A 19,224-nucleotide genomic window follows, 5' to 3' on the forward strand; every position below is an offset into this window, starting at 1 on the left:
ATTCAGTTAATGCACAATGATTCAGTGTGATGCATCATGGCTAGCATAATATAGGCTATATAAGAAAATTTATAATGGGTTTTAAAAAAATTATAACAAAATTTGATATAAATGTAAGTAAATGATAAAAAGTGGATCAAAACATTTTAAATTCATTATTAACTGTCTTATGTAACTTCTACTAAAACAAATTTTAAAACCTTTTAGAAAAATACAGAGAAATTCATATTTACATGCAAAAACTTATCTAGTTATTGAAAACTTTAAAGCAAAAAAAAAAAAAAACTGTACCTTACAATGCTGCCAATTTAGATTAAGAAAAATTTGGAAAAATGGTTAGCAGCACTTAGTCCAGCCATTCACCCCCCCATTGCCTACTTGTTTTCTTTTAGTTCAATACAATTTGGATTTTTTCATGTATATTTGAAAGAGTTCAGCTTTTGAATAATAATCCAAACAAATAATGTAACATTAACTCAAGTGTGTTAGAAAATATGGTTTGGTGTGACTGAGAGCTGCAAACAAAAAAGAAGGGAGATGAGTCCAAATAACATCAGATAATTTTTTCTCTTTTAACAGAAAACATTTTTTAAAATTTAGTTACAAAATAAAATAATAGAAGTTTAGATTTAATGACTTTTTTTTTATCCTCTTGTAGGTTTTTATGAATAGTATTATTTTATTAAGTCAGTTTAAATTACTTTTTGAGTGAAAAAAATCCTTTTCAAACAAATTTTTCTTTTATTAAATATGTTTTCTGATTAGTTTGGATTCAATTAGTGCAGTGATTTTCTGGAATGTATTAAGCAGATTAACTGGGTATTCTTAAATACAATAGAAAATCAAAAAGTAATGCCTTTTTATTAATAATAATTTTTTGGTATTGTTCTTCATTACAAAAAGTGAATGGCCTGAAGCAAGAGTATTCTGGCTACACTATTAAACCTTTGAACAGCTGATGTCTGAGTGAAGAAAAGAAAATAGCATTCACTGAGTCCATATAAAAAAAAAAGTAAAAGAGCAAAGGAATGTGATTTTGTTTTTGTGGTAATGAGTAAGAAAATGTAAGGCTTACATATTGAGGATTGTGTAGACATCTCCAACATTCAAAGATGGTACAAAATATTTGCATAAAGTTGTCAATCTCTGATGGATAAGCCTCATTTTGAGTGCCCATTAAGCACCATTACTCCAGAAAAAGTCCAGAAAGCCTACTGCTGCATGGAGGTGTCGTTGCAAAAAAAACCCCATCTTATTCACCTGAAGATCAAGTCCAAACAGTTTGACATTTCTTTTGGTACATTGTATGGCATTGTGCATGGAAATCTTGGGTACAGAAAGTCAGCATTCACTGAGTGCCCAGTCAATGACAGAAATGCAAACTACCATCAGGATGATGCCATTTTGAGATCATTTGAAATTATGTCACTGAGAAGAGAGACAATTCATTAAAATCATTATCACTCTGGACAAAATGTCAAAGCAGCTGTTCAAAAACTGACTCCATTTGCAAGAAACATTATTCTACAGATCCAGAATGTTTAATCTTGTTACACATTGAGACAAATGCTTGAACTGGCATGATTCCCACATGGAAAAATAAACTACTAAGCATACTTCACTTTATATATTCACTAATTTCAAATAAAATCAACTTCTGTCTACAAAAAATTTAGATGTGTTACTTTTTGATTTACCCTTGTATTAATTACATACAATGATTATTTAGTATGGAAATTTGTATCAGAATTGGAATTTTTAATGTTTTCTGTATATATAATTAATTAATTTCCTTCAGAAACTAAAATTGCATTTTTTATATTGTAGGGCCCAGTAGGAAAGGATGGAATGCCAGGACCTAAAGTAAGAATTAATTTTTTTTATTTCAAAACTCAGATCTTTTAAGTTTATTAAATTGCAAAAATATCTAGAATATCTTTTAAATGATTAATATACATGTATGTTTTATGTAGAAACATATATTTGTAAAGGTTAAAGTTGCTTTTATATATAATATTTCAAAAAACTAAGGCTGAAGTACAACTATAAAATAGTCTTTCTAATTTTATAAATATATAAACAGGATGACCCAAAAGTCATTTAATTGAAGTATATTTTAAGAACACTTAAAACAACAGAACAGTTTGGAGTGACTGCATATTGTTCAAAATTCAGTTGCTTTCAATAAATTGAGTGAATCATAAATGATAACATACAGCTATTTCAAAGCAGTTTTATTCATTCTTAAAATATAGTGTGTTAACTGATTTTTGACACATCCCATATTTTAATTTTCTAATAGTTTTAAGTCATAATATTTTAGTTTTAATAAAGGCAATGTTTAATTAAAAAACAAAAACTAAGCAATTAAAATTTTCTTGAGAACTTAGCACCATAATAATGCTACTTCATGATACCAAAATTATTTACTTTTTGTTCTTTTAAAAGAATGGCTTCTGCTCCATTTGTGAATAAGAATGTTCATGAATGTGATGTAGAATATTATGTCAGATAGAACAGAACTATAAATTCTCATATTTTAAATTATATATGTAAATTTTTATTTGTTAAAAACTTTTACATATATAATTTATAATATTTTTAAGAAAATTAAACAGAAGAAACATCATCTGCTTCACATATACATATTAATGAAAGCTGTTAATTCTAATTATTAATCTTAGCACAAAATGATGGCCTAATTATGTATTTTTATACTCAATTAAGATTTTTAATTAAATTAAATATGTAATCTGAAAATTTATGTCCTTGATTAACTATAGAATTTGATTTGGCTTATATGTATTATATACTTATTACATTGGATATGTGTTTCTGTTAAGAAATGATCAGAGAAAATGAGACAAGTTAGTTATCAGAAAATTAGCAAATTAATAAAAATATCCTATTGCTTATTCTATTAATTTAAATATAGCATAAATAAAAAAGGTCCATAGAGTTTGGATATAAATATAAATAAGTCAACTCTACATTTTCCAACTCAGTCTTCTAAAGATACATTTACAATTTACTTAATTCAGCTTTTAAATATTCACTAATTTAAATTTCAAATTGAAACATATAGGAATATCTTTTAGTAACTTTATTTAGTGTGGGATTTGCTATAGTGAGATTTACAATATATACTATACTATACTAGAAGATTCAGTTAATGCACAATGATTCAGTGTGATGCATCATGGCTAGCATAATATAGGCTATATAAGAAAATTTATAATGGGTTTTAAAAAAATTATAACAAAATTTGATNTAAAAAACAAAAACTAAGCAATTAAAATTTTCTTGAGAACTTAGCACCATAATAATGCTACTTCATGATACCAAAATTATTTACTTTTTGTTCTTTTAAAAGAATGGCTTCTGCTCCATTTGTGAATAAGAATGTTCATGAATGCGATGTAGAATATTATGTCAGATAGAACAGAACTATAAATTCTCATATTTTAAATTATATATGTAAATTTTTATTTGTTAAAAACTTTTACATATATAATTTATAATATTTTTAAGTTTGGATTGAAATTACTAAAATTTTTTATGGGGGGAAAACTATTTAAAGATTAAATAATGGTTTTTTACGCTATATTCTTATATATAAAAATATTAAAACTTTTATGGAAAGAACTATAATTTTTTAATAAAGAATTTTAATAATTCTTTCAGTTTATAGGAAAAATTTATTTTCTTATAAATTTGGAAAGAATTATTAAAATTAATGAAATGTTTTTTATGCTTTAATTATTTCATGTATACTAGGGTGATAGAGGAGAGAGAGGATTCATAGGTGTACCTGGACTTCCTGGATTTCGTGGACCAGTCGGGGCAAAAGGAGAGCCAGTGAGCACTAACTGTACTTTTTCTTCTAGGTTTTTCATCATAAGAACTAACAGATTCTTGGACTAACTGAACTAACTACTTGAATTTACATTTTCATCTTTTAACAGCTTGCTCTACTGTGAATTTCTTTAACAATTATAACAAGTTATTTCTAGTTTTCAGCTAATTTTATTACAATTATGATTATTATTGCTTTAGCATAATTAATATATTTATGATAGAATATATATAAATCTTTTAATTTAGTTACATAAAAAAATTCTCATTATGAAGAATCTGTAGTTGTGAAATGCAATTTAATGAACGAAAAAATCATATTAAATTTAAATTTAATAAGTAATTTCTTTTTATACTATAAAGGTAAAGGAATCCTTTTAAAGCATGAAAGTAAATATAAAGATGTTTCTTCAAGCATATCATAAAGACACATTGAGGAGAAAGGGTTTAAGGTCCTCCCTATTCATGGCTTATCCAGAGAAAAAGTAACAGTCTCATGACAATTCCAATTTTATCCAGTCTGTATGAGGATGGCTAAACTTCAGTCTATCACAAACTATTATTGGCAGAAACCAGTTACCTCTAAAATTCAATCCCAGTTAATTTCCTTAATAATCTAGTTACTCCAGTATCAACTACTAGACATTCACAGATCTCTTTTTTACACTGTATAAATAATATGGTGGTAGTTAAGTTATATCAGTTTACAGATTGAGTCATAATGAGAACAAATTGTAAACAATTATTCATTCAATTAAATAATTATCTCAAACTACCAATTAGTGGCAATGTACAAGGTTTATCAAACTGTATTGGAGTGTTTTTCATGTGATCTTTTCTAAGCTCCAAAATGGTTTGATAAGCTTCATATATCTTCATCAATTAGTAGTTTGAGATAATTATTTAATTCATTAGAAGCAGCTATATAAATTATGCATTCATTTTAAATTTATTAATTTTGAAATATGCTGTTATTTGGCTAATTGAACAATCAGTTTGTTTTTTTCTAGCCAAATATATTTGACAACTAGATTATTTATGAGCTAGAATTAAATTAATTATTCATTAATTAAACTAATTAAAGTAGTTAATTTGTAATGTTATGTGATTAACAATCTAGATCTGGAAGCAAAGAATGGAGAAAGTATATGTACTGGTTACATATCTGCACAATAGGCAGAAGTCACAGAGTCAAGTCCTACTCTAGATTGATCTTTTCATCCAAAATTTTCTAAATTATTTAACACTGAAAATTAATTTCTAATTATTAATCTGTGTGTAGGATAGAGGTTTAACAGCCTGTTTCTAGATCAAATTCCATAGTTTAATTAATCAATAATTAGCTTAATATTAGCCTGTTTTTAAATATAAAATTAGGCTACGGTTTATATTATATCTGTGGCTTGGAAGAATAAGGACCACTTTCAGGGGTTAATGCCCTTATTCTTCCAAGCCACAGATATTGTTTTGCTCTTTTTTATATTCCATGATTTGAATGCAAAATCTGAAGTTTACATCTGTTTATGAAAATCATAATTTTGTTTAGTTATTAGTAAGTCAGTATATACTGAATCAATGATATTAATTTATGCAATATTCTTTATTTTGTTAAATGAGTTTAAATTCTTGTTGTATAGGCTTGAAATGTAATAAAAGGTTTCCTTTTTATGAAGTCAGAATAGAAAATTGAAAGTGAATATTTTTGGAACATCTTTTGGATTCCGGTATTATATTGGATTCAGTTAATATGACGGCTTAGTTATTGAAACATACTATTCCTGAATCAGAATTCAAATTTACAAAAAAAAAAGTTTTTTTTAACAATTTTTCTGTGTTCAGTTTTTTGGCAACAAGTAAGTTATTAAAGAATTTTAAGATATTTGAGGAAATAAGTTAACTTAATACAATAGACTCTTCATAAGTTGAATGTTCTTAACTTGAAATTCTTACTAACTTGAATTTTATTTTTGTCTCAATTTAACTCTTACACAGATTCAATGCATTTCTGTGTTTTTGTAAGTCAAAGTAGTTTTGAGATCATGTTTTGCTAATTCAAAATTTAAGATCTGCTGTCTTTGTTTCATGTCAAATTTTCAAAATAGCTGCCAACTATTCTGGACTCATCATGAGATCTCAGAATTTGGTAAAAATGTTTAAATTCTGTAATATCCAAATTGAGGCCTATTCTTCCAACATTTACTCAACACAACGATCAACTTTTTGGAATATATATATTAAAGCAGACTAAAGAATAGCCAACAGCATTTTGATATTAGTGAGCATAAAAAGATGTTAAATCTCTCAACTTTTTACTTCCATAATAAAACTCCTAAAATCGACTCTTTGGGAATTGGCAAGCTTAATTTTCAAGGTGATGGACAATATTATCATAAAGTTAAAGATTAGTATTGTGCAGAGGCATAATTAAAGTAAAAAAAAATTAAGTAGATAACATTTTAATGTAGTATATTTGTTTGAAGAGCTAGCTGAAGTTGATATGACTTCATAAGGATTGCAATGTGGCCAGTGTGGTTTTTGCTTAGAATAATTGCCAAGCAAAGTATAGAGTATAAATAAATAGTAAATAAAGTAATTATTGTTGACTTTACAAGAAAATTGTACATGGACTCTACAATATCTAATGATGAATTCATGTATCAAATACTTAGCACTTATTCACTGTACAGAATTGATAACATTAAAATTGACAGTTACTTTCTAAATAATTCTCCAAGAGTCATTATTATATAGGAAGAGAATTATCAGAAATTTATCAGATACCTAGATATAAGTTTAAGTGAAGTATCTAATGATATCAATTAAAACATGATTAACATATACAAAAAATTGGAGAGAACTAAAGATGAGGCATACATATGTCTTTGGTGGTTTCTAGAAAAATTGAAATGACAGATGAATGAATACATGTGGCATGTAAAGAATTTTTCATGATTTTTAAAGATATTCTTCATAAGTTTAGACAAATGAAAAGCTGTTGAGTGAATTTGTAATTGCAGTTTGAATATATATATATATTTATATTGTCATTTGATTAAATGAAAACTATTTGTTAGGAATAAACTTGAAAACACTATGAGCCAGCCATATCTTACTATATATACTTAAATCTTGAACATTTATTTACTACACACTTGAGGGATTTCAAATTCTAAATAAATAAATTGATGAGTCAATCAGAAATCAACTTCCAGCATTACCAAAGCTATTCTTTCAAGTGAATTTTTTTATTTGAATAATGGATCTTTTGGTTGAAATNCTAATAAAAAAGTTCCAAAATATAGTTGATAACAATATTCAACAATGGATCAAGTAACACTGATGATGATAAATCACTTCATATTATATTGATTATCTTTAAAATTGAATCTGTATTTAAATTTCTTTTGAAAACTTTTGAAATTTGTAACTGTATTTGTGATAGATTAATGTATTTTAACATTTATCATTCCAAGGATATTTATTTTGAGAAGAAAAATTTAACAAAAAAGTAGTTTTCTTGGTTGGTTTTTTTGTGGAATATTTTGACTAAACTTCTTATGGAAAGAATATCAAAAGTTTTCTTTTTTCTCCTTTGCAATTTAGCAAGAGTAAACAGATAAGTCTAACCTTTAAAAAATCAATTGTTATGCCAGCACAAGTGATGCATTTCAGAATTACAAATTTCTCTTCAAATAAAACTTTTGTTTAAAAAGTAGAGAGAGTTTTTATCATATCTTAAACCCTGCAAACTACACTAATGATTGTGTTGACTGTGTGTAGCATATAAAATATTAAAAACTTTAAAAATCTCTTAGAAATCTATAAGTAATTATTTTTCAAATAACCAGAATTCAGAAAATTTCAGAAAATTTTTCAAGACAAAATATACAAACAGAATATGTTTTTATATAGTCCATTTATGAGTAAAGATTTTTTAATATAAAATATATTGTAAAAATACAAAATATTAAAGACTGATATGAATAAATTATTCTTGTTGTCTTCTTTGTCATCCTCTTTCATCATCACAGGAACGTGATCGACACTGGTAGAGTTAACCTTTCTTTATAGGCTACTTTCCCCACCTATATTTATGTAAATCGGGTAAAAGTTTCTTGACTATGGATTCCATAAAAATTTTTTACATTGTAAAGAAAAACATTGTAAAGTTTTTTTATTAAAAATTTTTAAAATAAAGACAAAAATTTTTTACTTAATCTTTCACTCTATTAACACAATACTAAATCTGAGTAAAACAATAATAAAATATAAATGTTTTAAGAATTCAGGATAATATGTACATAAATGTGTCTATTTCTTATATTTTTGAGCTTTTTGTTTGTAGTTTTCTTATTATAATAAAAAGTAAAGAAAGAAAAGGATTTAATAAAAAGGCAAAATTTTATTTCTGACAAGAAAAAACTAATACAAACAAGCAAAAATTATTGTGACATCATCACAATGCTAGGCTGCAATTTTTAACCATTTTTAATTTATGTAATTTAAAATACATGCTCTCCACTTCAAATTAGTAGTGTCTTGTCCCTGTATATCATACTTTTCCTGACAACAATAGTCATGCCAGTCATCTATGTAACTCCATTCTGGAGAATTTTTTGAATTCAAATCAGTGACTTTCGGTCTATACCGTAAGTTCATATATAGTTAATTGGGGCCTCCTGACCCTAAGTTTCCCATATCTTGACTTGACTTTCATCTATCTATCTATTGAGATTAAGGACAAACAGATGGACAACAGTGGAAATTTATAGGTCTACAATTTTTTTCAAATTGCAGCCCAAAAATTAAATTTGAATATTTTAATTTTTAATAAAATTAAAATGGTTTCTCTTTCTCTCTCTCATTCACTCATCACAAATTGAGTCTTCCAGATACAATTGATCTCCTGTGTGCTTTGTTGTTCACTGCTGTAAAAAAGTTCTCTAAACATCTATAATTCTGCAATATTTTGTATGCAGTTAATTCATCTAATCCTAGGATGACTAGGTTTTCTCTTTTTCTTTATATGAGGGAAATCTAATATTAAAGGTACAGGCCAAAATTACACTAACATTTATAATTAAAGAAAATATTTAATACATTCCACAAAAACTACATACTTTTGTTTATTTCTCAACATAATCACCATAAACATTGAGACATTTATCCCAGCGTGACACTAGTTTGAACATCTCTTCACAGTACTGTTGCTTGTCAAGTTGCTTGATGTAGTCCTGATGGTGTCTTCCAATTCCTCCTGATCTGCAAAGCGTTTCCCTGCCAAAAATTTCTTTAAAGGTCTAAATAAATGAAAATCTGAGGGGGCTAAATCTGCACTATATTTCACACATCAAATAAAACCAAACTATGGTTGACACAGCAGAATTGGGAGGTCCTGCAACATCCTCTGTTTAGTCCAGATTTAGCCCCCTCAGATTTTCATTTATTTGGACCTTTAACGGAATTTTGTAGACCTCTGATTTTTCATTTAACGTAAGAGTATCTCTATCATTGCATAACACTCTTCTTAGTGTTGGTTGTGGGGTTATGGGCAAAGTAAAGCCATGCTTTCTAAAAGGCGTGTTATTTTTTAGCAATATAGGGCCCAAAAACGGTATTGGAGGTACTATCTTTAGTTCTTTTTTGTTACAGAGGAAAGACTGTTGAAATAATTTGTTGATGAAAACATTTTGAAGGTTACTTTGATTATACCACTCGTTTCCTGAGCTGGCACATTGACTTCAGGGTTATTGATTTTTGAGTGCAGGTGAAGTGAAGAGGGTAATGCTGGTTGAATCGAAGGACATCTCAAAGAAAGGATTCCAGAAGTGCTACCATGACTTTTACATTGCTGGCAGATGTATATTATTACAAGGAGACTTATTTTGAAAGAGAATATATTTCAGTATTGTACCACTAATAACTTTTAGACTTATGGATCCAGTTCCAGAACTTTTGGATACTACTTCATAGATATTATTATATGACACTTACACTAGTTTTTGCTGTATTGGAATACAAAAAACTATAAATAATCCCTAGTATTTTTAAGCATCCTCATTTTATCAGGTCTATCTGAGAAAGCCTGAAAGTACTATAAATTATTTAAAATGAGAGACTTATTATTGAATATTATTATATATTTTTGTTTAATTTATTTTATTTTATCATTATTATTATTCAGTACAGAAAAGTTGACAGCAAAATATAAATTATATTGTTTATTCTTATTACATTCTCTATTCTGTGCCAGTCTTTTCATCTTAATTTTTTAAATGATTAAACTGAATTTCAAAATTAATTCTAATTATTAATCTTAGCACAAAATGATGGCCTAATTATGTATTTTTATACTCAATTAAGATTTTTAATTAAATTAAATATGTAATCTGAAAATTTATGTCCTTGATTAACTATAGAATTTGATTTGGCTTATATGTATTATATACTTATTACATTGGATATGTGTTTCTGTTAAGAAATGATCAGAGAAAATGAGACAAGTTAGTTATCAGAAAATTAGCAAATTAATAAAAATATCCTATTGCTTATTCTATTAATTTAAATATAGCATAAATAAAAAAGGTCCATAGAGTTTGGATATAAATATAAATAAGTCAACTCTACATTTTCCAACTCAGTCTTCTAAAGATACATTTACAATTTACTTAATTCAGCTTTTAAATATTCACTAATTTAAATTTCAAATTGAAACATATAGGAATATCTTTTAGTAACTTTATTTAGTGTGGGATTTGCTATAGTGAGATTTACAATATATACTATACTATACTAGAAGATTCAGTTAATGCACAATGATTCAGTGTGATGCATCATGGCTAGCATAATATAGGCTATATAAGAAAATTTATAATGGGTTTTAAAAAAATTATAACAAAATTTGATATAAATGTAAGTAAATGATAAAAAGTGGATCAAAACATTTTAAATTCATTATTAACTGTCTTATGTAACTTCTACTAAAACAAATTTTAAAACCTTTTAGAAAAATACAGAGAAATTCATATTTACATGCAAAAACTTATCTAGTTATTGAAAACTTTAAAGCAAAAAAAAAAAAAAACTGTACCTTACAATGCTGCCAATTTAGATTAAGAAAAATTTGGAAAAATGGTTAGCAGCACTTAGTCCAGCCATTCACCCCCCCATTGCCTACTTGTTTTCTTTTAGTTCAATACAATTTGGATTTTTTCATGTATATTTGAAAGAGTTCAGCTTTTGAATAATAATCCAAACAAATAATGTAACATTAACTCAAGTGTGTTAGAAAATATGGTTTGGTGTGACTGAGAGCTGCAAACAAAAAAGAAGGGAGATGAGTCCAAATAACATCAGATAATTTTTTCTCTTTTAACAGAAAACATTTTTTAAAATTTAGTTACAAAATAAAATAATAGAAGTTTAGATTTAATGACTTTTTTTTTATCCTCTTGTAGGTTTTTATGAATAGTATTATTTTATTAAGTCAGTTTAAATTACTTTTTGAGTGAAAAAAATCCTTTTCAAACAAATTTTTCTTTTATTAAATATGTTTTCTGATTAGTTTGGATTCAATTAGTGCAGTGATTTTCTGGAATGTATTAAGCAGATTAACTGGGTATTCTTAAATACAATAGAAAATCAAAAAGTAATGCCTTTTTATTAATAATAATTTTTTGGTATTGTTCTTCATTACAAAAAGTGAATGGCCTGAAGCAAGAGTATTCTGGCTACACTATTAAACCTTTGAACAGCTGATGTCTGAGTGAAGAAAAGAAAATAGCATTCACTGAGTCCATATAAAAAAAAAAGTAAAAGAGCAAAGGAATGTGATTTTGTTTTTGTGGTAATGAGTAAGAAAATGTAAGGCTTACATATTGAGGATTGTGTAGACATCTCCAACATTCAAAGATGGTACAAAATATTTGCATAAAGTTGTCAATCTCTGATGGATAAGCCTCATTTTGAGTGCCCATTAAGCACCATTACTCCAGAAAAAGTCCAGAAAGCCTACTGCTGCATGGAGGTGTCGTTGCAAAAAAAACCCCATCTTATTCACCTGAAGATCAAGTCCAAACAGTTTGACATTTCTTTTGGTACATTGTATGGCATTGTGCATGGAAATCTTGGGTACAGAAAGTCAGCATTCACTGAGTGCCCAGTCAATGACAGAAATGCAAACTACCATCAGGATGATGCCATTTTGAGATCATTTGAAATTATGTCACTGAGAAGAGAGACAATTCATTAAAATCATTATCACTCTGGACAAAATGTCAAAGCAGCTGTTCAAAAACTGACTCCATTTGCAAGAAACATTATTCTACAGATCCAGAATGTTTAATCTTGTTACACATTGAGACAAATGCTTGAACTGGCATGATTCCCACATGGAAAAATAAACTACTAAGCATACTTCACTTTATATATTCACTAATTTCAAATAAAATCAACTTCTGTCTACAAAAAATTTAGATGTGTTACTTTTTGATTTACCCTTGTATTAATTACATACAATGATTATTTAGTATGGAAATTTGTATCAGAATTGGAATTTTTAATGTTTTCTGTATATATAATTAATTAATTTCCTTCAGAAACTAAAATTGCATTTTTTATATTGTAGGGCCCAGTAGGAAAGGATGGAATGCCAGGACCTAAAGTAAGAATTAATTTTTTTTATTTCAAAACTCAGATCTTTTAAGTTTATTAAATTGCAAAAATATCTAGAATATCTTTTAAATGATTAATATACATGTATGTTTTATGTAGAAACATATATTTGTAAAGGTTAAAGTTGCTTTTATATATAATATTTCAAAAAACTAAGGCTGAAGTACAACTATAAAATAGTCTTTCTAATTTTATAAATATATAAACAGGATGACCCAAAAGTCATTTAATTGAAGTATATTTTAAGAACACTTAAAACAACAGAACAGTTTGGAGTGACTGCATATTGTTCAAAATTCAGTTGCTTTCAATAAATTGAGTGAATCATAAATGATAACATACAGCTATTTCAAAGCAGTTTTATTCATTCTTAAAATATAGTGTGTTAACTGATTTTTGACACATCCCATATTTTAATTTTCTAATAGTTTTAAGTCATAATATTTTAGTTTTAATAAAGGCAATGTTTAATTAAAAAACAAAAACTAAGCAATTAAAATTTTCTTGAGAACTTAGCACCATAATAATGCTACTTCATGATACCAAAATTATTTACTTTTTGTTCTTTTAAAAGAATGGCTTCTGCTCCATTTGTGAATAAGAATGTTCATGAATGTGATGTAGAATATTATGTCAGATAGAACAGAACTATAAATTCTCATATTTTAAATTATATATGTAAATTTTTATTTGTTAAAAACTTTTACATATATAATTTATAATATTTTTAAGTTTGGATTGAAATTACTAAAATTTTTTATGGGGGGAAAACTATTTAAAGATTAAATAATGGTTTTTTACGCTATATTCTTATATATAAAAATATTAAAACTTTTATGGAAAGAACTATAATTTTTTAATAAAGAATTTTAATAATTCTTTCAGTTTATAGGAAAAATTTATTTTCTTATAAATTTGGAAAGAATTATTAAAATTAATGAAATGTTTTTTATGCTTTAATTATTTCATGTATACTAGGGTGATAGAGGAGAGAGAGGATTCATAGGTGTACCTGGACTTCCTGGATTTCGTGGACCAGTCGGGGCAAAAGGAGAGCCAGTGAGCACTAACTGTACTTTTTCTTCTAGGTTTTTCATCATAAGAACTAACAGATTCTTGGACTAACTGAACTAACTACTTGAATTTACATTTTCATCTTTTAACAGCTTGCTCTACTGTGAATTTCTTTAACAATTATAACAAGTTATTTCTAGTTTTCAGCTAATTTTATTACAATTATGATTATTATTGCTTTAGCATAATTAATATATTTATGATAGAATATATATAAATCTTTTAATTTAGTTACATAAAAAAATTCTCATTATGAAGAATCTGTAGTTGTGAAGTGCAATTTAATGAACGAAAAAATCATATTAAATTTAAATTTAATAAGTAATTTCTTTTTATACTATAAAGGTAAAGGAATCCTTTTAAAGCATGAAAGTAAATATAAAGATGTTTCTTCAAGCATATCATAAAGACACATTGAGGAGAAAGGGTTTAAGGTCCTCCCTATTCATGGCTTATCCAGAGAAAAAGTAACAGTCTCATGACAATTCCAATTTTATCCAGTCTGTATGAGGATGGCTAAACTTCAGTCTATCACAAACTATTATTGGCAGAAACCAGTTACCTCTAAAATTCAATCCCAGTTAATTTCCTTAATAATCTAGTTACTCCAGTATCAACTACTAGACATTCACAGATCTCTTTTTTACACTGTATAAATAATATGGTGGTAGTTAAGTTATATCAGTTTACAGATTGAGTCATAATGAGAACAAATTGTAAACAATTATTCATTCAATTAAATAATTATCTCAAACTACCAATTAGTGGCAATGTACAAGGTTTATCAAACTGTATTGGAGTGTTTTTCATGTGATCTTTTCTAAGCTCCAAAATGGTTTGATAAGCTTCATATATCTTCATCAATTAGTAGTTTGAGATAATTATTTAATTCATTAGAAGCAGCTATATAAATTATGCATTCATTTTAAATTTATTAATTTTGAAATATGCTGTTATTTGGCTAATTGAACAATCAGTTTGTTTTTTTCTAGCCAAATATATTTGACAACTAGATTATTTATGAGCTAGAATTAAATTAATTATTCATTAATTAAACTAATTAAAGTAGTTAATTTGTAATGTTATGTGATTAACAATCTAGATCTGGAAGCAAAGAATGGAGAAAGTATATGTACTGGTTACATATCTGCACAATAGGCAGAAGTCACAGAGTCAAGTCCTACTCTAGATTGATCTTTTCATCCAAAATTTTCTAAATTATTTAACACTGAAAATTAATTTCTAATTATTAATCTGTGTGTAGGATAGAGGTTTAACAGCCTGTTTCTAGATCAAATTCCATAGTTTAATTAATCAATAATTAGCTTAATATTAGCCTGTTTTTAAATATAAAATTAGGCTACGGTTTATATTATATCTGTGGCTTGGAAGAATAAGGACCACTTTCAGGGGTTAATGCCCTTATTCTTCCAAGCCACAGATATTGTTTTGCTCTTTTTTATATTTCATGATTTGAATGCAAAATCTGAAGTTTACATCTGTTTATGAAAATCATAATTTTGTTTAGTTATTAGTAAGTCAGTATATACTGAATCAATGATATTAATTTATGCAATATTCTTTATTTTGTTAAATGAGTTTAAATTCTTGTTGTATAGGCTTGAAATGTAATAAAAGGTTTCCTTTTTATGAAGTCAGAATAGAAAATTGAAAGTGAATATTTTTGGAACATCTTTTGGATTCCGGTATTATATTGGATTCAGTTAATATGACGGCTTAGTTATTGAAACATACTATTCCTGAATCAGAATTCAAATTTACAAAAAAAAAGTTTTTTTTAACAATTTTTCTGTGTTCAGTTTTTTGGCAACAAGTAAGTTATTAAAGAATTTTAAGATATTTGAGGAAATAAGTTAACTTAATACAATAGACTCTTCATAAGTTGAATGTTCTTAACTTGAAATTCTTACTAACTTGAATTTTATTTTTGTCTCAATTTAACTCTTATACAGATTCAATGCATTTCTGTGTTTTTGTAAGTCAAAGTAGTTTTGAGATCATGTTTTGCTAATTCAAAATTTAAGATCTGCTGTCTTTGTTTCATGTCAAATTTTCAAAATAGCTGCCAACTATTCTGGACTCATCATGAGATCTCAGAATTTGGTAAAAATGTTTAAATTCTGTAATATCCAAATTGAGGCCTATTCTTCCAACATTTACTCAACACAACGATCAACTTTTTGGAATATATATATTAAAGCAGACTAAAGAATAGCCAACAGCATTTTGATATTAGTGAGCATAAAAAGATGTTAAATCTCTCAACTTTTTACTTCCATAATAAAACTCCTAAAATCGACTCTTTGGGAATTGGCAAGCTTAATTTTCAAGGTGATGGACAATATTATCATAAAGTTAAAGATTAGTATTGTGCAGAGGCATAATTAAAGTAAAAAAAAATTAAGTAGATAACATTTTAATGTAGTATATTTGTTTGAAGAGCTAGCTGAAGTTGATATGACTTCATAAGGATTGCAATGTGGCCAGTGTGGTTTTTGCTTAGAATAATTGCCAAGCAAAGTATAGAGTATAAATAAATAGTAAATAAAGTAATTATTGTTGACTTTACAAGAAAATTGTACATGGACTCTACAATATCTAATGATGAATTCATGTATCAAATACTTAGCACTTATTCACTGTACAGAATTGATAACATTAAAATTGACAGTTACTTTCTAAATAATTCTCCAAGAGTCATTATTATATAGGAAGAGAATTATCAGAAATTTATCAGATACCTAGATATAAGTTTAAGTGAAGTATCTAATGATATCAATTAAAACATGATTAACATATACAAAAAATTGGAGAGAACTAAAGATGAGGCATACATATGTCTTTGGTGGTTTCTAGAAAAATTGAAATGACAGATGAATGAATACATGTGGCATGTAAAGAATTTTTCATGATTTTTAAAGATATTCTTCATAAGTTTAGACAAATGAAAAGCTGTTGAGTGAATTTGTAATTGCAGTTTGAATATATATATATATTTATATTGTCATTTGATTAAATGAAAACTATTTGTTAGGAATAAACTTGAAAACACTATGAGCCAGCCATATCTTACTATATATACTTAAATCTTGAACATTTATTTACTACACACTTGAGGGATTTCAAATTCTAAATAAATAAATTGATGAGTCAATCAGAAATCAACTTCCAGCATTACCAAAGCTATTCTTTCAAGTGAATTTTTTTATTTGAATAATGGATCTTTTGGTTGAAATGCTTCTGGCCTTTTTCTCAAAGATAGATCCAGGAGCAAATCTTAGGAAGCCAATTTTTAATTTGTGTAATAAAATAAAATTATATGATTTATTCCCTTCACAATTACTTAAAATAAACTACATAAATATAAACATCATAAAAATATAGCAAAATTAAAAAGAAATAATAAAAATATTAAAATATAAATATTATTTTAATAGAAATAATAAAGTCCCTGTTAGCGATAAAAAATATTACTGTGTACATCATCCCTATAACCTTTCTCTAGGTCTGTCCTAGTTTCCTCCCATTTGTACAATCTACAATCTGCAAACTTTTTGTGTTAATATCCTGTAATCGTACAATAAACCATAGCCTAATTATTACAGCTAAGCATAAATATTAATTAATAATTTATAATTAATTTCTTATTATTAATCTTAGCACAGTATGATGGTTTAACCACTTACCTTTAGGTCAAATTCCTAATTTAATGAAAAGTTTAGTTTCAGATAAAAATAAGCTGATTTTTAGAGCTTATGTTTTATAAAATATTCAGAAAAAAATACCAATGATAGTTACATACTTTAAACTTATCATTTTATTAGCATTCATTGAAAATTAAAAAACAACATTACTATGATTCATTTGAATGTTGTTCATATTTTCTCTTTGAATTTGAACAAAAAAGGTTTGAACATTTGAGATAGTCTATAAGTCTATATTTTCATTTTCTCCAAATAAAATATTTTTCAAATTATATTTGATAATTTGGAATAGGAATAATGAATGAATGTAGTTTTGCTTTAGAAAAAATATTTATTTACATTTATATATTTTTAATTTTTGGAAATTTTTAACTTAAATCAAATTCTCTATTTAAATTTTTATGAAGTGTATATAATTCAATTCTGTTTACCATTTATAAATAAATACAAATGTTGATTTTAGGGTGATAAAGGAGATAAAGGAGATAGAGGTTTGACAACAACATTAGATGGAAATGCATTCCCTACTGGTTTCATAGAAGGACCTCCTGGACCACCTGGACCTCCAGGACCTGCAGGACCACCAGGAAGAAAGGTAGAAAAATAAATGAAGAGCATTTTTATTAAAAGTTAACTGATTTCTAATTTAAATCAATTTATAATTTTTTTCAAAAATGTCCACATTCTTATTAACCAAAGCCAAACTTTTCTCATTAACAAGACTAACTATAATCAAACTTTTTCACTATACAGATATCTCCGTAAAGATTTAATATATCTAATCTTGAAAAATATAAAGTTGAAACAAACATTCTTTGTTTTATAAATGGTTAGGGAGACATAGGAATTCCCGGACCACCCGGGGAGCATGGAGATAAGGGAGAGAAAGGCGATAGGGGAAGAAGAGGAAAGAGGGTAGGATTAACAGAAATATATGTTTTAATATTAAATTTTATGTATGAGTTTCTGTATTGGCATGAATGAATACTAACTGAATGATATTTTCTTCTGCAAAATTTCTTTTCTCTCACTTTTATAACCCTTTTTACTATTTTCATATATTCATTTATTCTAAAATGTTTTATCAATGTTGGGTAAGATATTTCAATTTTATACATATGTTCTTGAAGCTCTCATCACCATCTAAAGGTTGACAAAAATTTATATTACATGCTATTGAAATTAATATTTTTATCATATTTATCATGGTATTGGGTTATTTTTTAACAAAAGCTTAGAAAACTAATCCTCTCTCCTTTTAAATTGCATCCTGTATACACATGGCAGTCTACATAACAGATTTTTATCTCAAACTTGACTAACAAGTAAGTAACTGGTGGACTTACATTCTTTAAAGTTTATTTTAATTTTTGTTTAATTAAATTTTAATATAAATAAAAATTTTTAAACTTTTCTAAATAAATAAAATATTTTAAAATTTAGGTTATTTAATTTTTAATTTTAATTACATACATGCATTATGAGGACTAATAAGATTTCCATCAATAGGGAAAGGATGGAAGACCTGGTAAGGCTCGAGGACCACCTGGAATACCAGGTTTAAAGGGAGACAAAGGTAATTCTGGTGTAAAAGGTGAAAAAGGAACAAGAGGAGATATTGGACTACCTGGACCAAGGGTATAAAAAGTTTTCTGAATTTCTATCAAAAACCAAATCCATTTATTTAACAAATATATCTTGAGATCACAAATAAAATTGTATAATTTCTGAATTTTAAGGGTCTAATGGGTCCTCCTGGTTTATATGGAAAAAATGGAGAGATTGGTCCACAAGGCCCTCCAGGATTGCAAGTAAATTTATTATATTTTAAATAGAACAAAATGAAAAAATATTGAATAAACTGCAGTTTATAGTATATTTTCTTTTAATATTTTTC

At 26.7% G+C, this 19,224-nt stretch overlaps 2 protein-coding genes across 7 annotated transcripts in view; one reads left to right on the top strand and one right to left on the bottom strand.

The window, feature by feature from the left end:
- LOC111622860 (collagen alpha chain CG42342-like) overlaps positions 1-19,224 on the top strand; it is a 120,470-nt gene that overhangs the window by 54,176 nt on the left and 47,070 nt on the right. For all 6 annotated transcript variants that reach the window (XM_023365299.1, XM_023365325.1, XM_023365334.1 and 3 more), the window contains 4 exons: positions 1,828-1,863; positions 17,791-17,922; positions 18,837-18,965; positions 19,067-19,138. In XM_023365299.1, coding sequence (XP_023221067.1) covers positions 1,828-1,863; positions 17,791-17,922; positions 18,837-18,965; positions 19,067-19,138 — 369 coding nt within the window. The remainder of the gene's footprint in view (positions 1-1,827; positions 1,864-17,790; positions 17,923-18,836; positions 18,966-19,066; positions 19,139-19,224) is intronic.
- Positions 13,633-19,224, bottom strand: part of LOC111622891 (UPF0602 protein C4orf47 homolog) — an 86,506-nt gene continuing 80,914 nt past the window's right edge. The window contains exon 14 of the transcript XR_002756361.1: positions 13,633-13,713. The gene's annotated coding sequence lies outside the window, so the exon portion shown is untranslated. The remainder of the gene's footprint in view (positions 13,714-19,224) is intronic.

Source organism: Centruroides sculpturatus, unplaced genomic scaffold (assembly GCF_000671375.1).
Source record: "Centruroides sculpturatus isolate CEXI.00-Female unplaced genomic scaffold, Cexi_2.0 scaffold39, whole genome shotgun sequence".
Classification (NCBI taxonomy): Eukaryota; Metazoa; Arthropoda; class Arachnida; order Scorpiones; family Buthidae; genus Centruroides; species Centruroides sculpturatus.